The sequence below is a fragment of the Mobula hypostoma genome, chromosome 5, assembly GCF_963921235.1.
Source record: "Mobula hypostoma chromosome 5, sMobHyp1.1, whole genome shotgun sequence".
Taxonomy (NCBI): Eukaryota; Metazoa; Chordata; class Chondrichthyes; order Myliobatiformes; family Myliobatidae; genus Mobula; species Mobula hypostoma.
The window spans coordinates 5409079-5434156 of record NC_086101.1 but is presented as its reverse complement, the minus strand read 5'-3'; the positions used below and the strand labels follow the sequence as shown (position 1 = coordinate 5434156).

The 25078-nt window shown below is 47.2% G+C and overlaps 1 protein-coding gene across 4 annotated transcripts in view; it reads left to right on the top strand.

Moving 5' to 3' along the window:
* LOC134346519 (tenascin-X-like) overlaps window positions 1-25078 on the top strand; it is a 240216-nt gene that overhangs the window by 168782 nt on the left and 46356 nt on the right. For 3 of the 4 annotated variants that reach the window (XM_063047923.1, XM_063047925.1, XM_063047924.1), the window contains 8 exons: window positions 2752-3033; window positions 7768-8049; window positions 11811-12101; window positions 13604-13894; window positions 18407-18697; window positions 21122-21412; window positions 22964-23254; window positions 23713-24003. In XM_063047923.1, the coding sequence (XP_062903993.1) occupies window positions 2752-3033; window positions 7768-8049; window positions 11811-12101; window positions 13604-13894; window positions 18407-18697; window positions 21122-21412; window positions 22964-23254; window positions 23713-24003 (2310 nt within the window). The remainder of the gene's footprint in view (window positions 1-2751; window positions 3034-7767; window positions 8050-11810; window positions 12102-13603; window positions 13895-18406; window positions 18698-21121; window positions 21413-22963; window positions 23255-23712; window positions 24004-25078) is intronic. The other variant, XM_063047926.1, reaches the window with a different exon arrangement.

Sequence of the window (25078 nt, the reverse complement as noted above, 5' to 3'; positions counted from 1 at the left end):
GGGTGACATGTGAACACACAGAGAGCATCTGACCTAGATGGGGTTTCTGGCTGAGTACTAAAGACTGTGTGGGCATGTGGCCAAGTGGTTAAGGCATTGGACTAGCGACCTGAAGGTCGTGAGTTTGAGCCCCAGACGAGGCAACATGTTGTGTCTTTGAGCAAGGCACTTAATTACACATTGCTCTGCGACATACAGCCAAGCATGGGTCCTAATGCCCTTCCCTTGAACAACATTGGTGTCGTGGAGAGGGGAGACTTGCAGCATGGGCAACTGCTGGTCTTCCATACAACCTTGCCCAGGCCTGCGCCCTGAAGAGTGAAGACTTTCCAGGTGCAGATCCATGGTCTCGCAAGATTAACGGATGCCTTAAAAAAATACTAAAGACCTGTGCTAGTCAACTGGCTGGAGTGTTCACTGAGATCGTTAATCTCTCACTTCAGTAGTCTGAGGTACAAGCAGGCTTCAATCATACTGTACCTAAGAAGAACGTGGTAACCTGCTTCAACGTCTATCGTACAGTAGCTCTTACTTCCACAATGATGAAACGTTTTGAGAGTTTGGTAATGAAACTTATCAACTCCTGCCTGCGAAGTGACTTGGATCCACTCCAATTGTCTACTGGCTCAACAGGTCCACAGCAGATGCCATCTCATTGGCTCTTTACTCAACCCTGGAACATCAAAGAAGCATATGACAGGATGCTGTTTATCGACTACAGCTCGGTGTTAAATACTATCATCCCCTCAAGCTAATCGATAAGATCCAAGACCGAGACCTCGATACCTCCTTGTGCAACTGGATCCTTGATTTCCTCACTTACGGACCCCAGTCAGTTTGGATTGACAAGAACCTCTCCTCCACAATCTCCATCAGCAGAGGAGCACCGGAAGGCTGTGTGCTTAGTTCCTGCCCCCACCCCCAACACCCTCTCGCTCCACTTGCTTTATACTTGTGACTGTGTGTCTAACCACAACTCCAATGCCAAATCAAAGGTGGTGACGAATCAGCATATAGGAGGGAGATTGAAAATCTGGTTGAGTGGTGTCACAACATCAACACCTTAGTCAGGAAGACCAAGGAGCTGATTATTGATTTCAGGAGGAGGAAACTGAGACGAAGGGTCTCGGCCCGAAACGTCAGCTGTATCTCTTCCTGCAGATGCTGCCTGGCCTGCTGCGTTCACCAGCACTTTTTGTGTGTGTTGTTTGATTTTCCAGCATCTGCAGATTTCCTCGTGTTTGCGTTCAATAAGACAGTCCTCGTCGGGAGATCAGGGCTGAAGAGGGTGCATTTATGAAGAAGGCTGGGCAGTGCCTGTATTTCCTCGCGAGTTTGCAAAAACTCAGCATGGCATGTAAAACTTCGACAAACTTCTATAGATGTATGGTGGAGAGTATACTGACAGGCTGCATCACAGCCTGGTAAGGGAACACCGAAGCCTTGAATGAAAAAAAAAGTAGTGGAGACAGCCCAGTCTATCTCAGGTAAAGCCCTCCCCACCCTTGAGACATATACACTTGCCCCATCACTGAGATGTTCCCACAACCTGTGGACTCACTTTTGAGGACGCTTCATCTCAAGTTCTCAATATTTATTCCTTATTTATTCCTTTTTTTTGTATTTGCACAGTTTCTTGTTTTTTGCACATAGGTTCTACATCCGGTTGGTGTGGTCTTTCATTGATTGTATTATGGTTATTGGGTTTACTGAGTATGCCTGCTGGAAAGTTGCTCTCAGGGCCGTATATGGTGATGTATCTACTTGGATAATACATTTACTTTGAGCTTTTGAACTGTAGGTCATGGAATCAGTTCAGGGTTGAGATGAGTGTCGGTTCAGGAGCCTGGTGGTTGTAAGGTAATAACTGTTCCTGAACCTGGTGGTCTGGGATCTAAGGCTCCCGTACTTTCCCATTGGCTGTAGAGAGCAGAGAGCACGGCCTGGATGGTGGGGGTCCTCGATGATGGATGCTGCTTTCCTGCGACACGAGTGTGAGAGGTTAATTGACAATGGTGTTCACACGGCGGGGGGGGGTGGGGCTTGTGAAGGATATATACCCTCCCTGTGAGGGGATCCAATGGTGAAGAGGAAGAGCCCTCTCGACCATTGAGCATGTTTACAAGGAGCACCGTCACAAACAAGTAGCATCCATCATCAGGGATCCCCACCATCCAGGCCGTGCTCTCTTCTCACTGCTGTCTTCGGGAAGAAGGTACAGGAGCCTTGGGTCTCACACCACCAGGTTCAGGAACAGATATTACCCCCCCAACCATCGTAGACAACCTCACTCACCACAACACTGAACTGATCACCGCAACACAACCTTTGGACACTTTCAAGAACTCTACAACTGAAAGTTTAAAGTAAAAAGTACGTTTAACATCAAAGTATGTATACCGTATACAATCCTCTGATTCGTCTCCTGACAGGCGGGCATAAAACAAAACATTGGAACCCATTAGAAAAGACTGTCAAACACCCAATGTGCAAAAAAAAACCACAAAAACAATAAAAGTAACCAAATAACTTTCAGAAGTAAAGCTCCCAAAGTGAGTTTACAGCCACGAAGCTAGTCACTGCAGCCGGTCCAGGAGCCGGTTAGTTGCGGGCCACGGCCTCAGTTCAGCACAGAGATTGGATCAGGCACCAAGACCGTCCCTGAATCCCACCCAGTGCAGGCCCCCGTGGAACCGCTGCACTCCCGGCCCACTCCGATAAGAAACCCCTGTCTCTGTTCAATTCCCGTAGAGAAGGCCAAAGCCAAGCCAAAGAAGCTGGGGAGCCTCACCGTCACCAGAGTTACCACCGACTCGATCCTCCTCTCCTGGACAGCGGAGAGGGGGTTTGAAGCCTTCTTGGTGCGGTACAAGGAGCACGCCAGTGGCACCACGCGGAACGTCACGGTGAGCGGCGACCGGCGGGCGTTGACCATCACAGAGCTACAGCCTGGCACCAAGTATACCGTCTACCTCCACGGTCTGGTGAATGGGCAGCGGACAAAGCCTCTCAGCCGAGTGATCACCACACCAGGTAAATGTGCCGAACACCCCCCCCCCCCCCGTGCACGTACCAGCGGGTTCACATGATGCTATTATACCCGCCAATGACTAGGGTTCAACTCCAATGACTGGGGTTCAACTCTGCCACTGTCTGTAAGAAGTTTGTACATTCTACCCGTGACTCTGTGTGTTTCCTTTGATTTCTGAGATTTCCTCTCACATTTCAAAGATGTACCGAGTTAACACAAACACAAACACAAAATACTCTGCAGATGCTGGGGTCAAAGCACACTCAGAACATGCTGGAGGAACTCAGCAGGTCGGGCAGCATCCGTGGAAACGTTGACTGTTCGTTTCCACGCATGCTGCCCGACCTGCTGAGTTCCTCCCGCGTGTTGCATGTACCAAGTTAGTAAGTTAATTGGTCACATGGGTATAATTGGGCACCCCTCAGCCATCAGGCTCTTGAACCAGTAAGGGATAACCATTCAACCCAACACTGAACTCTTCCCACAACTTGTGGACTCACTTTCGAGAACTTCTCAATATGAAGTAGATACAGAGGAGAGGTCAGGGATAAGTTTTTTACGCAGTGAGTGGTGAGTGCATGGAATGGGCTGCCAGTGACGGTGGTGGAGGCAGATACAATAGGGTCTTTTAAGACACTCCTGGTTAGGTACATGGAGCTTAGAAAAGTAGAGGGCTATGGGTAACCCTAGGTAATTTCTAAAGTAAGTACTGTGAGAGTAAGAGTTCAGCGCGGACTAGAAGGGCCGAGATGGCCTGTTTTCTGTGCTGTAATTGTTATATGGTTATATGTTTGGCACAGCATTGTGGGCCGAAGGGCCTGTATTGTGCTGTAGGTTTTCTATGTTTCTATTTACTGCTTGATTACTATTAATGTTATTATTATTTTTTTATATTCACTGTGAGTGCCTGCAAGAAATCAAATTTCAGGGTTATATAAGGTAATATATACATACTTTGATAATAAGTTTACTTTGAACCCTGGGCCAGAAGGGCCTGTTGCCATCCTGAATCTCCTACTCAATAAACAGAAACAATGGGCCTGTGCTTTAACAAGAAGTGCTCGAAGGCAGCTAGTGACAGCGCTCACCCTGGGCCTCAGATGGAAACCAGTAGTAATCAGTGCTAAATGGGGCTCTCTGGGCAGTCTTTCCCACTGGGATGTGGGCTCCACTGCAATGTGGGATTTTATTCCCATCCCACACTGTGGAAGGAAGGCTGGCTTACGGAAGCAGGAAAAGCTGACGCCTATCAGCTCCATGTGTCAGCTCTGCCCTGCAAAAAGATCGTGTCTGATAGTAAAGACCTCCATCGCACAGAAACAGTCTCTTCAGCCCACTGATCTGCCTCACCCCATCGGCCCATTCCTGACCATTGCCCTTCCATCAAAGGGTCAAAGGTTGAATTATTGTCAAAGTATGCTTACACAACTCTGATATTTGTCTACTGCAGATAGCCATTAAATGCAGAAAGACCATAGGTGTTAATGAAAGAAAAGATAGCAACTCAAAAACTGGCAAAATAATCAAAACTCAAAGACCCCAAAAATCCCCTCCCACCATCTGCAGCAAGGGGGTCTTTGAGTTTTGATTATTTTGGGGTCTGCGAGGTTTGTTTCTTTTGCTGGTGAGGGTGCGAGTTGATATCTTTTCTTTCATTAACACCCATGGTGTTTCTATATTTAATGGTTACATGGTCCATCCATGTACTTAACCAAATTTCTCTTAAACGTTGAAGTCAAATTTGCATCCACCACTTCCGTTGGCAGCTCGGTCCATCCTCTGAGTTAGGAAGTTCCCTCTCATGTTCCCCTTTTGTATTTTACCTTTCACCTTTAGCCTATGACCTCTAGTTCTAGTCTCAGCCAGCCTCAGTGGAAAAAGCCTGCTTGCATTTACCCTATCAAGACCCCTCATATTCTTGTAAACTTCTATCAAATTTCCGCTCAATTTTCTATGGTCTAGAGAATATGGTCCTAACCTGTTCAACCTTTCCCTATAACTCAGGTTCTCAAGTCCCAGCAGCATCCCTGTAAATTTTCTCCATAGTCTTTCGATCGCATTGATATCGTTCCTGTAACTACAACACTCCAAATTTGGCCTTGCCAACCTCTTTTACAAGCTCAACAGAATATCCCATCTCCTGTACTCAATACTTTGGTTCATGAAGACGAATGTGCCAAAAGCTTTCTTTACAACCCAGCTACGTCTGATGCCACTTTAAAAGAACTCTGAATCCAGTCTGAATCCCGCCCTCCCCAGTTCCTAGCACACTCCTCAGTGCGCTACCATTCAATGTGTAAGACCTACCCTGGTTTGTCCTCCCAAAGTGCGTCATCTCACGTTCAATACCATCCGCCATTTTTCAGCCCATTTTTCCAGCTGGTGCAGATGCCACTGCAGGATGTGATAATTTTACCTCGTCTCAATTTGCTAAACTGCTCCTTCCTTTACTTTTATAGCGTTGACATTCAAAATCCTAGCAACCTCTTAAATCTTAAATCTAGTTAAAAAGGCATCTGTTAGTCTTGCGAGACCATGGATCTGCACCTGGAAAGTCTTCACTCTCCAGGGCGGAGGTCTGGGCACAGTTGTATGGAAGACCAGCAGTTTCCCATGCTGCAAGTCTCCCCCTCCACAACACCAATGTTGTCCAAGGGAAGGGCATTAGGGCCCATACAGCTTGGCACCAGTGTCGTCGCAGAGCAATGTGTGATTAAGTGCCTTGCTCAAGGACACAACACACTGTCTCAGCTGGGGCTCGAACTCACGACCTTCAGGTCGCTAGTCCAGTGCCTTAACCACTTGGCCACGTGCCCACACGAATCTAGTTAAACTCATGACTAATGGAATCCAGAGATTCGGAAGTCAAGAATGCAACAGAAATCTTATTGCTTATATGTAGCTGTTTATTGAGGGTGTTGAATTCTGATATTTTCGATCAAAAGTTCTTTTGGAAGTCGGGTAATTGGCACAAAATGTGTTGGTTCACAATTGTTTTATTAAGTGCTAATAGAAGAAGGAGAATTGGAAACAGAATCTAGTGGAGAAGGGAAAAATGATGTAAAGGTGGTGAGCTAACACATTTTATACCATAGATAAGAAATTCTCCATTCAAAGTTCAAAGTAAAATTATTATCAAAGTACAGACCACCCTGAGATTCATTTATAATTCTATTTTGTGTTTGCTGAGTATGCAGGCAAACTCAATAAATACAAAATAGCGTAATACCAATAATATAATCAATGAGGACTACACCAACTTGGGCATTCAACCAGTGTGCAAAATACAACAGACTGTGCAGGTACAAAAAGAAACAATGAGAATAAATAGATAAATGAGAAATATCGAGAACATGAGTAGAAGGTGAGTGGGAACAGTTCGATGATGGGGCAAGTGAAGTTGAGTAAAGTTATCCCCTTTGGTTTAAGAGCCCGATGGTTGAGGAGTAATTGCAGTTCCTGAACCTGGTTATGTGGGTCCTGAGGCTCCTGTACCTCTCTCCTGGTGGCAGCAGCGAGAAGATAGCACGACCTGGGTGGTGGGGGGTCCACAATGATAGATGGCGCTTTCCTGCAACAATCTTTCATATAGATGTGTTCAATGGTGGGGAAGGCTTTACCCAAGATGGACCCAAATAAGAGTTAGCCAGTCAGATAGCCCTTTTCAGATAATGTGATATCAGAGAAATTTCCAAAACTTGCAAAGAGCTGTAACTAGTAGGGGATACACTGAAGAATTAATATATATACTGTGACCACTAGGGATCATACTAAACAGTTACATTTATATAGGTAGTTATATAAAATGCAAGAAGCCAATTAATTATTAAACGGATCAGAAAATAACGATCAGAAAATTTGAGCAGAGAACAAACAAAGGTAAAAAGAGCAGTGATCAGAATCAAGTTTATTATTCCCTGACATAGTCATGAGCTGTGTGCGTTTGTCACAACAGTATTGTATAAAAATGTATAGAAGTTACAGCGAGAAATATATAAAAAGGTAAGTAGTGTAAAAAGAGAGCAGTGCTCATGGTGTCATTGTCCATTCAGAAATCTGATGGAAGAGGGGAAGAAACTGTTCCTGAAACCCTGAGTGTGTCTTCAGGCTCCTGTACCTCCTTCTTGATGGTAGCAATGAGAAGAGGGCATGCCCTGGGCAAAGGGGGTCGTGAATGATGGATGCTGCCTTCTTGATGCATCACCTTCTGAAGTGTCAGAACAATTGAAATCATGATTGTCTCATACAAAGTGAGCTCACACTAAAATGATTACAACATTCCATTGATAACAGTTAACCTAGGAAATGGCCAGTCCCAGCTGGTGTGACACCCGCTGCAGAAAAACTGAGAAACTTCCAGAAAAATACAGACACAACTATTACTGTAAAAATACAAGCGCGCATAGGAATGTTAAACTCTAAAAATTCTTCAGCCCAATCCAACCACTGCAGGCCGCAACACTCCTGGAAAGTGAACTCCAAACACTCTCCTACCCAACTGAAGAAACCCTTGTTCCTCTCCAGCCAGCCTCCCACACTAAAACTTTACCATTGGCTCCCAGCTCCCTGGAATGAGGAGATAACATCTCAGAATTCTGTTCATTCCATTCCAAATCCCAAGCAACCCAGAATGATCACCGTACATCCTGAGAAGACTGACAAATTGACCTGGAGTAGGGTGCAAGCCCATTTTTGGATCAGCTTCAATTTAAACTCTTCATGGTCTTTATCTACAGCTACCACGGACAAGCCCACAGTGAGACTGGGCACCCTGTTGACCCCAACCATCAGATCGAACTCTGTCCGCCTCTCCTGGACCACGGACAGGACCTTTGACTCCTTCCTCATCCAGTACAGGGTCCAGGGATCGCAGGAGACCCGGAACGTCACGGTGGCTGGCGGGAAGCGAGTGTACCTCATCAGGGGTCTCCATCCCTCAACCCAATACATCATCTATCTCTACGGGATCTCGGGGTCTCTGCAGACCCAGCCGCTCTCCACCCAGATTACCACCTCAGGTACTGTGGAGCAGTCTGAACCCTCTCATTATGAACGTGTCCATCTCTCTCTGATAATTTCCAGGAAAAAGGCTGTAGTCTGGTTGCAAGAGGTGAGTTGATGTAAAAAGATTAGAGTTGACCAGACTAGATTAGGTAAAATTGGATGATCTGAGTTATAGAGAAAGTTTAATAGATTAGGACTTCATTCACTACAGTATAGAGAATGAGGGGAGATTTCAAAGCTCAAAGTAAATTTATTATCAAAGTACATATTTGTCACTATATCCAACCCTGAGATTCATTTTCTTGCTGATATTCACAGTAAATACAAAGAAACACAGTAGAATCAAAGTAAGGCCACATACAAGTGTGGCCAGTGGCCGGTGGACTTTGAGTCGAATGGTACCGGGTTCGGATCTAGTTGCCTCCTTGCACGCTTTCCATCCGTGCTGGGTTGAGTGTTGAGCTGGCAACTCGGCCTTGGGAAAAACAGGCAAATGTTAAGGAAACATCACGGTGACCATTGATTGTCCACTGAATGTCCACAAGGCGCAGAGAGGAACAACACGACAGACAAACACCAACGTGCAAACAAACCGTGCAAATACAAAAGGAGAAAATAAACAAATAGGTAGCAAAAACATGAGATGAAGTATTTCTAGGTTGTGGAAACAGTTTAGTGATTTGGCAAGTGATGTTGAGTGTTAGTGATACACAAAATTATGAGGGGTATCAATAGGGTAAATGCCAGAAGGCGTTTCCACTGAGCTTGGGTGGGACTACAACTAGAGGTCATAGTAGCAAGGATGAAATGTGAAATGTTTAAGGGGAACGTCTTCACCCAGAGAGTGGTGAGAGTGTGAAATGAGCTGCCAGTGGTAGTGGTGGACGTGGTTTGATTGCAATATTTAAGAGAAGTTTAAGTGCATGGATGGGAGGGGTGTAGAGGGTTAATAGTTCATCACAGACTAGATGGGCCACAGGGCCTCTTTCTGTGCTGTATCACTGTCCATCACCTCCATTTCAGCCACAACTCTGACCAACAATCACCCCCTCACATCACGTTTCCTGACATCCCAGGCTGATCTCTGTCAGTATGAATTAGACTCAACCTTTCATGCTCTGGACGGGGTCCAATGGGTTGTTCTCAAAGAAGGATGTTCTGAACAACAGTGGAGATTAGATTAGTTATGAGGACACTCAGTCCTCGTTTATTGTCATTTAGTAATGCATGCATTAAAAAATGATACAATGTTCCTCCAGTGTGATATCACAGAAACACAAGACAGACCAAGACTAAAAATGACAAAAAACACATAATTATAACATATAGTTACAACAGTGCAAAGCAATACTGTAATTTAATGAACAGCAGACCATGGGCACGGTAAAAAAAAAAGTCTCAAAGTCCCGATAGCCCCATCATCTCACGCAGACAGTAGAAGGGAGAAACTCTCCCTGCCATGAACCTCCAGTGCCGCAAACTTGCCGATGCAGCACCCTGGAAGCACCCGACCACAGCCGACTCTGAGTCCGTCCAAAAACTTCAAGCCTCCGACCAGCCCTCCGACACCGAGCACCATCTCTGCCGAGCGCTTCGACCCCGACCCCGGCCGCCAAGCAACAGGCAAGGCTGAGGATTCGGGGCCTTCCCCTCCGGAGATTCTGGATTGCACAACAGCAGCGACAACAGAACAGGCATTTCAGAAGTTTCTCCAGATGTTCCTCCGTGCTTCTCACGTCCGTCTCCGTATTGAAATCCCTGAACTCTCCGGGCGCAGTCACATGAATGTATGAACACCTTTGCTGGAGCAATTAAATTTGGGGTTGATCAATACTGGGGAACAAGGCAGCAGAGCGGTTAGCGTATAATGATGACAACACCAGTGATCAGCAACTGGGTTTCAGGCAGGGTTTACTAGAGCTGTTGGGTGGTTTAAACTAATACGGCAGGCAGATGGGAACCAGGATGACAGAGCTGAGGATGAGCCAGCAGGTTTACAAGCAGATGATGGATGTAACATGAACGTAACGAAGGACAAGCCATTGACTGGGTACAAATGCAGACTGAGCAAAGAGTTAAATTCTACCACAGATACAAAATTCAAAAGGCCGAAGAACATAGGACTGAAAGTGCTGTATTTAAATGTGCGTGGCAGTCGGAATAAGGTGGACGAACTTGTGGCGCAATTAGAGATTGGTCGGTATGATGTTATGGGCATCACTGAGTCATGGCTAAGATAAGACCATAGTTAGGAGCTTAAGGTCAAAAGATATATTTGTATCTAAAGGACAGGCAGGAAGGCATAGGCAGTAGTGTGGCTCTGTTGGTAAGAGACGGAATTATATCTTTAGAAAGATGTGACATGGGGTCAGAAAATGTTGAATCTTTGTGGCTGGAGTTAAGAAACTGCAAGGGTGAAAAAACTATTATGGGAATCATATATAGGTCTCCAAATAGTAGCCAAGATGTAGGGTTGAGGTTGCAAAGGGAGCTGGAAAAGGCGTGTAATAAGGGTAATGAAACAATTGCAATGAGGGAACTTCAATATGCAAGTGGATTGGGAAAATCAGGTTGGTGTTGGGTCTCAAGAGAGGGAATTTGTTGAATGCCTATGACGTGGTGTTTTAGAGCAGCTTGTGCTTGAGCCTACTGGGGGAAAGGCTATCTTAGATAGCCTTAGAGGTTGAAGACCTTGTAGAGTTTAAATTGAAGCTGTTCCAAAAATGGGCTTGCACATTACTGCAGGACAATTTGTCAGTTTTCCCAGGATTTAAAGTGATCCTTCTGGATTGCTTGGGATTTGGAATGGAGTGGACGGAATTCTATTATGTTATCTCCTTATTCCGGGGACCTGGGAGCCAGTGGTAAAATTTTAGTGTGAGAGGCTGGCTGGCTAGGAACAGGGACTTCTTCAGTCTTAGGAGTTGATAAATCCTTGATTGGACAGGGCGTGAAGAGGTATGTGGGGTTGGGGTGGGTGTAAGGCAGCAGATTGGGTCTGAGAGGAAAATTGGATCAGCCATGATGAAATGCTGGAGCAGACTCGATGGGCCAAATGGCCTAATTCTGCTGCTATATCTAATGGCCTTATATACAACCAATCTGCTCTCTGTCCTAGTGATGAGACCTCGGTGGTGACAGGGTACTCATTAGTCTCACAGCCTGAGGGAGGAAGCTGTTACCCAGTCTGGCAATCCCAGTCCTGATGCTCCTGTACCTCCTTCCTGATCGTAGTGGGTCAAAGAGATTGTGGGACGGGTGATTGGGATCCTCAGCAATGTCCTGCCGAAGGGCTTCAGCCTGAAACGTCAATTGTGCTTGTTTTCCATAGACGCTGCCTGGCCTGCTGAGTTCCTCCAGCATTTTGTGTGTGTTGCTTTGGATTTCCTGCATCTGCAGACTTTCTCTTGAATGCTTAAGGTTTTGTCTACAACGCTTCCGGTAAATGTCACAATTAGGAAGGGAGGGAGACCTGGATTACTTCCTAACTAATCAAAAATCTATCAACCACCTTTTTAAATAAACCCAATAGTTTGGCCGCCATAGCGCTGTGGCAATGAATTTCACAGACTTATCGCTCTCTGGCTAAAAAATCCCATCTTGACTCTGTTCTAAAGGGACGTTTTGATGTTCCGAGATATTGTGTAAAGAGACTATGAGATATTGCAGACTCCATTGTTGGGCTGTTGAAAGGCCAGTCTCCAAGGCTGTGAATTGCTCTGCTCGGGAAGAAGTGGTCTCCAGTCCTCCTCATACCATGACTTCTCTGTTTCAGATCCTGAAGACAAAGATGCATCAGCTCCAACGAAACTGGGCACCCTGTCGCCGCCGACCGTCTCGTCAAACTCTGTCCGCCTCTCCTGGACCACAGACAGGACCTTTGACTCCTTCCTCGTCCAGTACAGGGGTCAGGGGTCGCAGGAGACCCGGAACGTCACGGTGGCCGGCGGGAAACGAGTGTACCTCATCAGGGATCTCCATCCCTCCACCCGATACATCATCTATCTCTACGGGATCTCAGGGTCTCTGCAGACCCAGCCTCTCACCACCCAGGTCACCACTGCAGGTACCGTGGAGCGGTTTGAACCCTCTCAATGTGAATGTGTCTCTATCTTCCTATCTTTCTCCACTCCTTTTCCAGGTATTTGCCTGCAATCAGGCCATTGCTGCCTGGAAAAGCTGCAAATTAGCCTGCAATACCATTCATTCCACCCACCTCTGCCTCAGCCATAGCTCATTTATAAACAACCACTTTGAGTGTCTGATCAATCCAGGGTGTTCTACAGCAGTGTGAATTAGACCATGTTTGCACGCCAGGACTGGGGATTGGAAGGTCGGTCCAGAAAGGAAGTTTTGAGGAGGACAAGAGATGTTCAGTGAGGGAATTTTGGAGTAAGTAGTCCAGCAGGCCGCCACCAGTGACGAAACAATTAAAGTTTGAGAATCTCAAAAAAGCCCAGATTGTGCAGGGTCCGGATTCCAAGGTCCCAGCAGTAATTCTGGGCACTCAACTCACTGCCGTTACGCGGTTCTCACCGGGTACAATCCAAGGACTTGAGTCCCTCAAAGTTCTTCCTCAGTTAACCGGGATTGCAGTGGGTACTGACCAGCCTCCACATCCCCAACTGCTTCTTGGCCAACGAAAGTTAACAAACACAAAAACTACTTAAGATGTTTTAAAATCATGAGTAACTCACACAAAATGCTGGAGGAACTCAGAAGGTCAGGCCACACCGACAGAATGGGTTAAACAGTCGACATTTCAGGCTGAGCCCCTTCATCAGGACTGGAAGGGAAGCGGGGGGAAGAAGCCAGAATAAGAAGAGGGGATAGGGGAATGAGGACAAGCTGGCAAGTGGTAGGTAGAGCCCCAGAGAGGGAAGGTAGGTAGGTGGGAAGTGGGAATGAAGTAAGAAGCTGGGAGGTGAAGGTGGGAAAGGTCAAGGGCTGAAGAAGAAGGAATCTGATAGGAGAGGAAGTGGACCATGGGAGAAGAGAAAGGAGGAGGGGAACCGGAGTGAGGTGATGAGCCGATGAGAAGGTGTGAGAAGGAAACTAGACCGGGGAATGGAAGAGAAAAGGAGGGAGAGGCAGAAATTGCCGGAAGTTAGAGAAGTTGACATTCATGCCATCGGGTTGGAGTTTAAGCAGAGGAGTGGTCTCATCACGGCGGTAGAGGATTCTGGGGGTCCTCAACAATGCTTTGGGCCTCTCGTCTGCAACACTGCCACTAAATGTCACAAATAGTGGGGAGGGAGACCCCAATGACATCCTTACTAGTCTAAAATCTATCCTTTTTAAATATAAAGACAGCCTACACAGCGGCCTGTGGCAACAAATTCCACAAGTTCACCACTCTCTGGCTGAAGAAATTCCCCATCATCTCTGTTCTAAAATGATGTCTTGATGTTCCCAGACAATGTGATGTGAGTCTGTTTTATATTGTGAGGCATTACAGACTCCTGACAGGTACTCCCATTGGGCGGGTTAGGAATCGCTTTGCCCAACCACTCTCCTCAGGCAGCAGTGGCCTCCAGTCCTGCTCATACCATGACCTCTCTGTTTCAGATCCTGAAGACCAAGATGCAGCAGCACCAACGAAACTGGGCACCCTGTCACCCCCGAGCGTCACGTCGAACTCTGTCCGCCTCTCCTGGACCACAGACAGGACTTTTGACTCCTTCCTCATCCAGTACAGTGTCCAGGGATCGCAGGAGACCCAGAACATCACGGTGACCGGAGGAAAGCGAGTGTATCTCATTAGAGGTCTCAGTCCCTCCACCAAATACACCATCTATCTCTACGGGATCTCGGGGTCTCTGCGCACCCAGCCCCTCACCACCCAGGTCACCACAGCAGGTACCGTGGAGCGGTCCGATCCCTCTCATTGTGAACGTGGCTCTCTCTCTGTCCATCTTTCTCCATTTCTTTTTCCAGGGATTTATGGCAGTGAACTGATTTATTATAAAATTCAATGTACTTCTCTCTGAGTGTATCTCGTTTATAAATCAGCACTTCGTGTGTACCACAGCCCAGGCAGCAGTGTACCATGATGATGCCTTTGCAAAGGGCACCTAAAGTTTGGTTATAGAGCCGTACAGTACCACAACTATGAACCAGGCCCTTTGGCCCATCTAGTCCATGCTGAACTGTTATCCGTCAGAGTCCCATTGACCCGCTCACAGACCATAGCCCAACATCCCCCCCCACACACCCAGATACTAACATAAACTTCACTTAAATGTTGAAATTGAACCCACATCCACCAGTTCTGCTGGCAACTCGTTCCACACCCTCATCACCCTCAGTGAAGAAGTTCCTCCTCATGTCCCTCTTGAATATTTCAATTTGCACCCTTGTCCAGTTCTAGTCTCTGTGGAGAAAAGCTTGCTGATATATACCCTATCTAAACCCTGATATATCTCTGTCAAATTGCCTTGTAAAATTTCTCTGTACTCTTGCAAACTTATCGACATCTTTTCCGTAGGTGACACAATACTCCAAATTTGGCCTCATCAACATCTTGTACAATTTCAACAACTCCTGTACTCAGTGGTCTGAAGGCCAATGTACCAAAAGCTTTCTTTGCCACCGGTTACCTGTGACACCCCTTTCAAGGAGTAATGGACTTGTTTTCCCAGATCCCGCTGTTTCACCAGGCTCCTTAAGCTCCACTCTGGTTTGTCCACCCAAAATCCGACACCTCACCCACCTGCATTAAATTCCATCTGCTACTTTTCAGATAATTTTTCCAGCTGCTCAAATCCTGCTGCAAGCTTTGATAATCTTCCTCGCTGTTCGGTATTAGATTATGAGGACAAGCAGTCCTCTTTTATTGTCATTTAGCAATGCATGCATTAAGAAATGATACAATGTTTTTCCAGAATGATATCACAGAAACACATGACAAACCAACTTAAAAACTAACAAAAACTACATAATTATAACATATAGTTACAGCAGTGCAAAACAATACCGTAATTTGATAAGAACAGACCATGGCACAGTAAAAGTCTCAAAGTCTCTCGAAGGTCCCATCATCTCATGCAGATGGTGAACCTCCAGCGCCGCCAACTTGCCGATGCAGCATCCTGGAAGCATCCGACCACAGTCCGACTCCGAGGCCGTCCGAAAACTCCGAGCCTCCGACCAGCTCTCCGACACCGAGCCCCGAGCACCATCTCTGCCGAGCGCTTCGACCCCGGCCCCAGCAAAAGACAATAGGCAAAGCAGAGGATTTGGGGCCTTCCCCTCCAGAGATTCTCGATCGCACAGTAGCAGCGGCAGCGAAGCGGGCATTTCAAAAGTTACTCCAGGTGTTCCTCCGTGCTTCTCACGGCTGTCTCCATCAAATCCGGATTGTGCACGGCCCCCTAGTTAACACATAATCGATATCATTGGGAATGGCCGCGCGCTGTGTCACGTCGCCATCTGCTCCTCCCTCCATCCTTGGTGTCAGCCACAAATATGCTGATCCAGTTAATCACGTTATCGTCCATAGCATTGATATAGGTGACAAACAACAAAGGACCCAGCACAGATCCCTGCAGCTCTCCACAAGTCATGAGTCTCGAGTCATAGGAAAGGTACAGCACAGACACAGGCCCTTCAGCCCATCTAGTCAGTGCCGAGCCATTTAAACACCTACTCCAGTGAGCTGCACTGGGACCATACTACCCAGGTACCTTTTAAGTACTGAAATCGAGCTTACATGTACCCCTTGAGCGGGTAGCTTGATCCACACTATCACGACCCTTTGAGTGAAGATTTCTCTCATGTTCCCCTTAAACTTTTCACCTTTCACCCTGAACCTGTGACCTCTAGTTGTAGTCCCACCCAACCTCAGTTGAAAGAATGCTTGCATTTACCCTATCTATGCCTCTCATAATTTAGTATACCTATATTAAATCTCCTCTCAATCTTCTACGTCGCAAGAAAGATTGCCTATTTAATCTTTCCTTATAATTTAGGTTCTCCAGACCCGACAAAGTCCTTGTAAATTTTCTCTGTACTCTTTCAACCTTATTTACATCTTTTCTGTAGGTAGGTGACCAAAACCGCACACAATGCTCCAAACTAGGCCTCACCAATGTCTTATACAACTTCGACATAACATCCCATCTCCTCTACTCAATACTTTTCTTTCTGAGGGCCTGTTGAGGTTGTTATAGTCACGGGGTGGTAATGGTGCCATAAGGTCAGGATTATGGAGGAGAACTCCACCCTCACCAACCTGACCACTCACAGACAGACAGGTCTCCAACACCAGGCACAGTGAACCTGACAGCAACTTCAAATTATTCTGCAATTTACTGAATTCATATTTCATCCCTGACTTTTGCCCACATCTCTCCACTCAACACAATGTTTACAAACCCTATATTTAACATTTTCCGGCACCATTGTAATTTCTGGTGCAGAATGACAAGTCCTCCTGTCCGCTGTGTATTTCTCAATTTCTCAGTCCAAACCCACATATCAATTTTAGGCTCCAATCTCCGAGACCCTGCGGACAGTGGGAAATGCTCTATCAGTTCGCTGGAATATCGTGAAAATTCCAATTAAGTTGTTACTTTTAACTGTGGGTGTCAGAGGCTGCAGGGAACATTATCCCAGTATTTGGTTTTTGGCATGCCAATGGATTTTTTTCTTTGCTTCCTGTGGAGGCAGAGTTTACTGAAAGTTGCTGAAAGAAGTTATACCAAGTCCAAGATCAATCTGACCCTTCCCTCCCACAAACACCACAATTTTTATATCATCTGTGTGCCTATCTAAGGGTCTCTTAAATAATCCTAATGTCTCTGCCTCGATCGCCACCCATGTCTGTGCAAACAAAAAACTACCTCTGACTCCCCTGTGTATACTTTCCTGCCAACACTTTGAAGTTGTACCCCCTTGTCTCAGCCATGTACATCCTGAGAAAGAGTCTCCTGGCTGACCAGTTGATCAACAAACAGCTTGCAATTTGTCTTATATTGCACGTTGGTTGTCAGATTTAGTGCTTGTACATTCTATTGTCTTTCTTTATTTTCTGTAAATGCCTGCAAGGAAATGAATCACAAGATCGTATATTGTGACGCATGCCTACTTTGATAAAACACCCATCAATGTTGAAGGAGCCCCAGGTGCTTTACATCTGGAAAGCAAATCAAAGACTGCGTCTATGAAGGAATACCTTAAGGGCGGATATGTTCAGGGATGGAATTTCTCGACTTTACTGCCAGTGAGCTGAAGGCAAATGGCCGATACCAATGCCGATGATGCCAAAGGTTAACCACTGCGTACAAAAGTGCTTCTGAATTTCACTGCCTAAACCCAGCTCTCGATTTTAGGCTCCCTTCTCACTCCTCCAAATTGCAGCTAGCGGAATAGATTTCCTCTGGATGATCTGTCCCTTCCCTGGAATATCCTGGAAATTCCAATCAAGTTATCAGTTTACTGATCATTCCCTGGTGTCAGTGCTGCAGGGAATGGTGTCATTTTAAGTATCCTGGTATGGTGTGCAGATGGAGCTTTATGCTATCTGTGGCAGTCCAGGTTTCTGACAGATGCTACCAGTGATGAGTTGGAAGGCTAACTCCCGGCACTGGGAATCTCATGGCAGTGTAGAGGAACAGAATGATCTTGGGGTCCACCTCTGTAGATATCTCCAAGTTGCTGCGCAAGTAGATACGATAGTTAAGAAGCTGTATGGGGTGTGGGCTTTCGTTAATCAGGGGATTGAGTTCAAGAGATGCAAGGTAACGTTGCATCTCTATAGAACCCTGATTAGACCACACTTGGAATATTGTGTTCAGTTCTGGAGGCATCATTATAAGAAGGATATGCACACTTTATTAAGGGTGCAGAGGATGCGGCCTGGACTGCAGGACATGTCTTATGAAGGTAGGTTGAGTGAGCTGGGGCTTTTCTCTTTAGAGCGAAGGAGGATGAGAGGTGACTTGATAGAGATGTACAATATGATGAGAGGTGTACGTCGAGTGACTATCCAGGGACTTTTCCACAGGACGGATGTGGCTATTACAAGGGGGCGTAATTTTACGGTGATTGGAGGAAAGTATGGGTGGATGTCAGAGGTAAGTTTTTTCACACAGAGAGAGGTGGGTATGTGGAGCACACTGCCTGGGGTGGTGGCTGAGGAAGATATATTGGGGGCATTTAATAATCTTGGAGATAGGCACGTGGATGATAGAAATATGGAGGGTTATACAGGAGGGAAGGTTAGATTGAACATTGAGTAGGTTAAGAGGTCGGCACAACGTTGTGGGCCGAAGGGCCTGTACTGATCTGTACTGTTCAAATCACTCTGCACAGGCAGCAGATCAGAGGAAATATGAATGGTTCCTCATACCTTCACCTCTCTGGTTTTAGCTCCTGAAGACAAAGCTCCAGCGTCTCCAATGAAACTGGGCAGCCTGTCACCACTGACCGTCACGTCCAACTCTGTTCGCCTCTCCTGGACCACGGACAGGACCTTTGACTCCTTCCTCATCCAGTACAGAGTCCAGGGATCACAGGAGACCCGGAACATCACGGTGACCAGTGGAAAGCGAGTATACCTCATTAGAGGTCTCCATCCCTCCACCAAGTACACCATCTATCTCTACGGGATCTCAGGGCCTCTGCGGACCCAGCCCCTCACCACCCAGGTCACCACTGCAGGTACTGTGGAGCGGTCCGATCCCTCTCGTTGTCAACGCGTCTCTCTCTGTCCATCTTTCTCCAGTCCTTTTCCAGGGATTTGCCTGCAATCAGGGCCATGCTGTCTGAAGAGCAGTCAACTGATTTGTTATAATATTCATTCCACCCACTTCTGTCTGAACTATAAGTCAGGCCAGGCAGCAGTGTACCATGTCGATGCCTTGGGAAAGGGCACCGAAGTTTGGTTATAGTGTCGTACAGTACCACAGCTACAAACCAGGCCCTTTGGCCCATCTAGTCCATGCTGAACTGTTATCTGTCAGAGTCCCATTGACCCGCTCACAGACCATAGCCCAACATCCCCCCCACACATCCAGATACTAACGTAAACTTCACTTAAACGTTGAAATTCAAGCACTTCTGGCAGCTCGTTCCGCACTCTCATCACCCACCGAGTGAAGAAGCTCCCCCTCATGTTCCTCTTGAATATTTCAATTTTCACCCTTGTCCGGTTCCTGTCTCACCCTGCCTCCGTGGAGAAACGCTTGCTGGCATTGACTCTGTCTAAACCCTGATGTACCTCTATCATATCGCCTTGTAAAATTGCTCTGCACTCTTTCAATCTTATCGACATCTTTTCCATAGGCAGGTGGCCAGAACTGCACACAATATTCTGAATTAGCTTCACTGCTTTTCCAGACAGTTATTGCCTTCTGCAATTTCAACATCTCCTGTACTCAATCTCTGAAGGCCAATGTGCCAAAAGCTTTCTTTGCGACCAATTACCTATGACGTCCCTTTCAAAGAATAACGCACCTGTTTTCCCAGATCCTGCTGTTTCACCAGGCTCCTCCATGCCCCTCTGTTCACCATTTAAGCTCTGCTCTGGTTTGTCCCTCCAAAGTCTGACACCTCACACTTGACTGCATTAAATTCCATCTGCTGTTTATCAGCCACTTTCTCCGGCTGCGCGAAATCCAGCTGCAACCTTTGATTGTCTTCCTTACTTGGTGTCAGCGACAAGTTTGCTGATCCAGTTAACCACATTATCATCCAGATCACTGCTATAGATGACAAACAATAATGGACCCGGCACAGGTCCCTGTTGGCACACCACTAGTCACAGGTCTACTGGCAGAGAAAAGGCACAGCACAGAAACAGGCCCTTCAGCCCATCTAGTCAGTGCCGAGCCATTTAAACTGCCTACTCCAGTGAGCTGCACTGGGACCACAGTTACCAGCCTACTACCCAGGTACCTTTTAAGCATTGAAATGAAGCTTCCACGCACCACTTGAGCTGGTAGCACGATCCACTCTCTTACAACCCTCTGAGTGAAGAAGATTCCTCTCATGTTCCCCTTAAACCTTTCACCCTTAACCCATAACCTCTGGTTGTAGTCTTCACAACCTCAGTGGAAAAAATGCCGATGATGTCAAAGGTTAACCACTGCGTACAGAAGTGCTTCTGAATTTCACTGCCTAAACCCAGCTCTTGATTTTAGGCTCCCTTCTCACTCCTCTAAATTGCGGCTAGCGGAATAGATTTCCTCTGGATGATCTGTCCCTTCCCTGGAATATCCTGGAAATTCCAATCAAGTTATCAGTTTACTGATCATTCCCTGGTGTCAGTGATGCAGGGAATGGTGTCATTTTAAGTATCCTGGTATGGTGAGCAGATGGAGCTTTATGCTATCTGTGGCAGTCCAGGTTTCTGACAGATGCTACCAGTGCTGAGTCGGAAGCCCAATTCCCGGCGCTGGGAATCTCCTGGCAGTGTAGAGGAACAGAATGATCTTGGGGTCCACCTCTGTAGATATCTCCAAGTAGCTGCGATGATTAAGAAGCGGTATGGTGTGGGGGCTTTCGTTAATCAGCAGATTGAGTTCAAGAGATGCAAGGTAACGTTGATTAGACCACACTTGGAATATTGTGTTCCGTTCTGGAGGCATCATTATAGGAAGGATGTGCACACTTTATTAAAGATGCAGAAGATGCTGCCTGGACTGCAGGACATGTCTTATGAAGGTAGGTTGAGTGAGCTAGGGCTTTTCTCTTTAGAGCGAAGGAGGATGAGAGGTGACTTGATGGAGATGTACATGATGGTAAGAGGTGTACATCGAGTGACTATCCAGAGACTTTTCCCCAGGATGGATTTTTTTTTATCGCAGAGAGAGGTTGGTATGTGGAGCACACTGCCTGGGGTGGTGGCTGAGGAAGATATATTGGGGGCATTTAATAATCTTGGAGATAGGCACGTGGATGATAGAAATATGGAGGGTTATACAGGAGGGAAGGTTAGATTGAACATTGAGTAGGTTAAGAGGTCGGCACAACGTTGTGGGCCGAAGGGCCTGTACTGATCTGTACTGTTCAAATCACTCTGCACAGGCAGCAGATCAGAGGAAATGTGAATGGTTCCTCATACCTTCACCTTTCTGGTTTTAGCTCCTGAAGACAAAGCTCCAGCGTCTCCGATGAAACTGGGCACCCTGTCACCACCGATCGTCACGTCCAACTCTGTTCGCCTCTCCTGGACCACGGACAGGACCTTTGACTCCTTCCTCATCCAGTACAGGGTACAGGGAACACAGGAGACCCGGAACATCACGGTGACCGGCGGAAAGCAAGTGTACCTCATTCGGGGTCTCCATCCCTCCACCAAGTACACCATCTATCTCTACGGGATCTCAGGGCCTCTGCGGACCCAGCCCCTCACCACCCAGGTCACCACTGCAGGTACTGTGGAGCGGTCTGATCCCTCTCGTTGTGAACATATTTCTATCTATCTATGTTTATATGTCTCTCTTGCTCATATATGTAAATATATTAGAAACAGTATAAATAAGCCAGTTCTAAAATCTACAGAGAAATCACAAACTCCACATTGTCAACACACGGACATGTGCACACATGCACAGCAGAGGGAATATTCTTACAGCGGAGAGAGTGTGGGACCAGAGGGCACTGCCTCAGAATAGAGGGACGTCCATTGAGAACAGAGGTGAGGAGGAATTTCTTTTAGCCAGAGGGTGGTGAATCTGTGGGATTCATTGCCACAGACATGTGTGGAGCCAAGTCATTGGGTATATGTAATGTGGAGGTTGATGGGTTCTGGATTAGTCAAGTCATTAGACGTTACAGGAGAATGGCGTTGAGGAGGATACTAAAGCAGCCATGGAGCAGATTCAGGTTCAAGTTCAAGTATATTGCCATCTGTTTGTCCATACTGTATATACAGTACAACCAAATGAAATAACATTTCTCTGGACCACAGTCCACCCACAAAGCATGTACATTAAACATAATTAAATTAATAATGTAGAATTCAAAATGGACATTAGGCTCAGAGCAAGTAAACAGCAAACAGCTCATGATGGGAACTCGGTGGGGGCAGGGTATTCATACTCTCACAGCCTGAGGGAAGAGGATGTTCCTGTGCCTCCTTCCAGATAGTAGTGGGTCAAAGTGATTGTGGGCTGCTTGGTAGGGATCCTCAATTTGTAATGACCCGTGTGCGCAAAAAATCTTCTGCTGAGCAATTGTTTTTGCTCAGTGACAACAACATGTGCGTATTGAATAATTTCTTCAGTAAAAACAGTATAAATAAGCCAGTTCTAAAATCTGCAGGCGAATCATCGCAAACTCCACGTTGTCAACACCGTCTGCATCAGAAACCAGAAAAGGAAATGTGATTGGATAGGATCGTGGAATATACTTAACATGACAACGAGGTCAAGGGTGACAACCTTTAGTGCACAGTTTAAATTTCTTTGTGCGCTAGTAGCAAAGGATGGGCATGTGCGCGCACACACACACACACACACACACACACACACACACACAACTTAGAGGGGACATTGATTTAGAGTCCTTGAAAGTGGTTTGTGGGAACAGTTCAGTGATGGGGTGAGTGAAGTTATCCCCTCTGGTTCAAGAGCCTGATAGCTGAGGGGTAATAACTGTTCCTGAATTGGTGGTGTGGGACATGTGTCCAACAGCCAAGAATCAATTAGACATAATGTTATGGTCTGTGGTCAGACAACCATGGGCTTAGTCAAGCCTCGAGACTCAGAGGACTGTCTTAAGGGCAGAGAACACGGGCCTCAGGCAGCTGAGAGACAACCTGCCAATGATAGAACAATTAAGAGAACTTTTGGCACATTGGCCTTCATATTCGGAGTACTGAGTCCAGGAGTTGGATATTATGTTGAAGTTGTATTAGGTGTTAATGAGGACATATCTGAGGCATTGTGTAGGAGTCCTCACACCTTAACCTCTCCATTTCAGCTCATGAGGACAAAGATGCCCCATCGCTGGTGAGACTGGGCACCCTGTCAACCCCAACTGTCACATCGAACTCTGTCCGCATCTCCTGGACCACAGACAGGACCTTTGACTCCTTCCTCATCCAGTACAGGGTTCAGGGGTCGCAGGAGACCCGGAACATCACGGTGGCTGGCGGGAAGCGAGTTTACCTCATCGGTAGTCTCCGTCCTTCCACCAGATACACCATCCATCTCTACGGGATCTCGGGGAGTTTGCAGACCCAGCCGCTCACCACCCAGGTCACCACTGCAGGTACTGTGGAGCGGTCCAACGCCTCTGAATGTCAACCTCTGTCTCCTTCTTCCTCTCTCTGTCTCCCTCTCTTTCAAACTCTGTCTCCATCTCTCTCATTCTCTTCTCCCCTTCCCCCTCCCCCCCCCAACTTTCTCCCTCGCTGTTCTCCACCCCCTCTGTAATTGTCCATCCAGGAACTCACGTGTAGACTGGCAGATGTGCTCAGGATCATTCCTGCGTCAGAGAAGCTAGTTGTTAGTGTAAAGAATCATCACAAATTAGGCGATATTTTTGTAATGTTCACTCGGTCCAGCTCACTCATTTTTAAATGTCCTGAAGCAGATTTAGTTGCTTCCTCCCTGTGGACTAACAATTTCTGTCAGGGGCCTCAAACGGTGTGTTAGAAGCCAATTCTGGAGGTTGTGCGAACTGCAGTGAAATCCATGTCTCCTCACACCTCAACCTCTCTGTTTCAGATCCTGAGGACAAAGGTGCCCGATCACCGTTGAAACTGGGCACCCTGTCAACCCCGACCGTCACATCAAACTCTGTCCGCCTCTCCTGGACCACAGACAGGACCTTTGACTCCTTCTTCATCCAGTACAGGGTTCAGGGGTCGCAGGAGACCCAGAACATCACGGTGGCTGGCGGGAAGCGAGTGTACCTCATCGGTAGTCTCCGTCCCTCCACCAGATACACCATCCATCTCTACGGGATCTCGGGGAGTTTGAGGACCCAGCCCCTCAGCACCCAGGTCACCACCGCAGGTACCGTGGAGCAGTCCGATTGCTCCCAATGTGAACTTGTCTCTCTCTATACGTTGGTTCAGTCTGTTTTTAGGGAAACACTCAGCAGAGGAGCTCAGGGCCGTTACTCCCATGGTCTGAGAAAGAACAGCTGTGAATTAGCGTAGATATCTGCGCAGACTAGCTGTGTTACTGTACGTTGCATTGCCTTCTGTGTCAGAGTGTCATAAGGGGGTGGCTGGGAACGGACCCAAGGGCAAGACACAGACACTGAAGTACTAGGACAGGACTAGGATACAGGGCGAGGGCAAGGACATGGAAACAAAAACCGGAAATCCGGAACCGAACTGGACAAGGGAGCTAGGAGCGGGGCAAAGACGTGACTTGGCTGGCAGGCAGGACGAGGCTGAAGACCAGAGACTTGAGGCCAGGCTTGGGGCGAGGCTCGAGGCCTGGGGTCTTGAAGCTCCTCCTGGGCAGGGCGCGGTACACCACCCGACGGAGGCAAGGGACAGGAAGGGACAGAACCAACCACAGGGTAACGGCAATACGGCCTGGCTTACCCGACGGAGGCACGGGACAGGAAGGGGCAGAACCAACTGTAGGTAATGGCAAGATGGCCTGGCTTACCTGACGGAGGCGAGGGACAGGAAGGGAGCTAGGTACAGGGTGGCTCCAGGACAAGACTTCAGGCGAGATGAGGCGAGAGTTACCAGCAAGACAAGGCAAGGCTTCAGGCAAGGAAACAGAAGGCAGGGGAAGGGATACAAGGAGTAAGGACAAGAACAATCCAGCAGCCACACCCTGGTCTCTGGAGGTATTTATTCAGCCAGCCCCAACGAGCATCAGCTGCCTCAATTAGTGCTCAACAGGAACAGAAACAGGGTAGATAGGAAAACCCGGAGCAAGGGTCGATGGACCGGACCGTGACCCGGAATGCGGACTTCACGGACCGGACCATGACGCAGAGACGACTAAACAGCCAACAATTCTCATATCTGCATAGGCATAAGACAGAGGAGCAGGATCCAGCCGAATGAGTCTGCTCTGCCACTGCATCATAGCTGATCTATTATCTCTCAACCCCGTTCTCCTG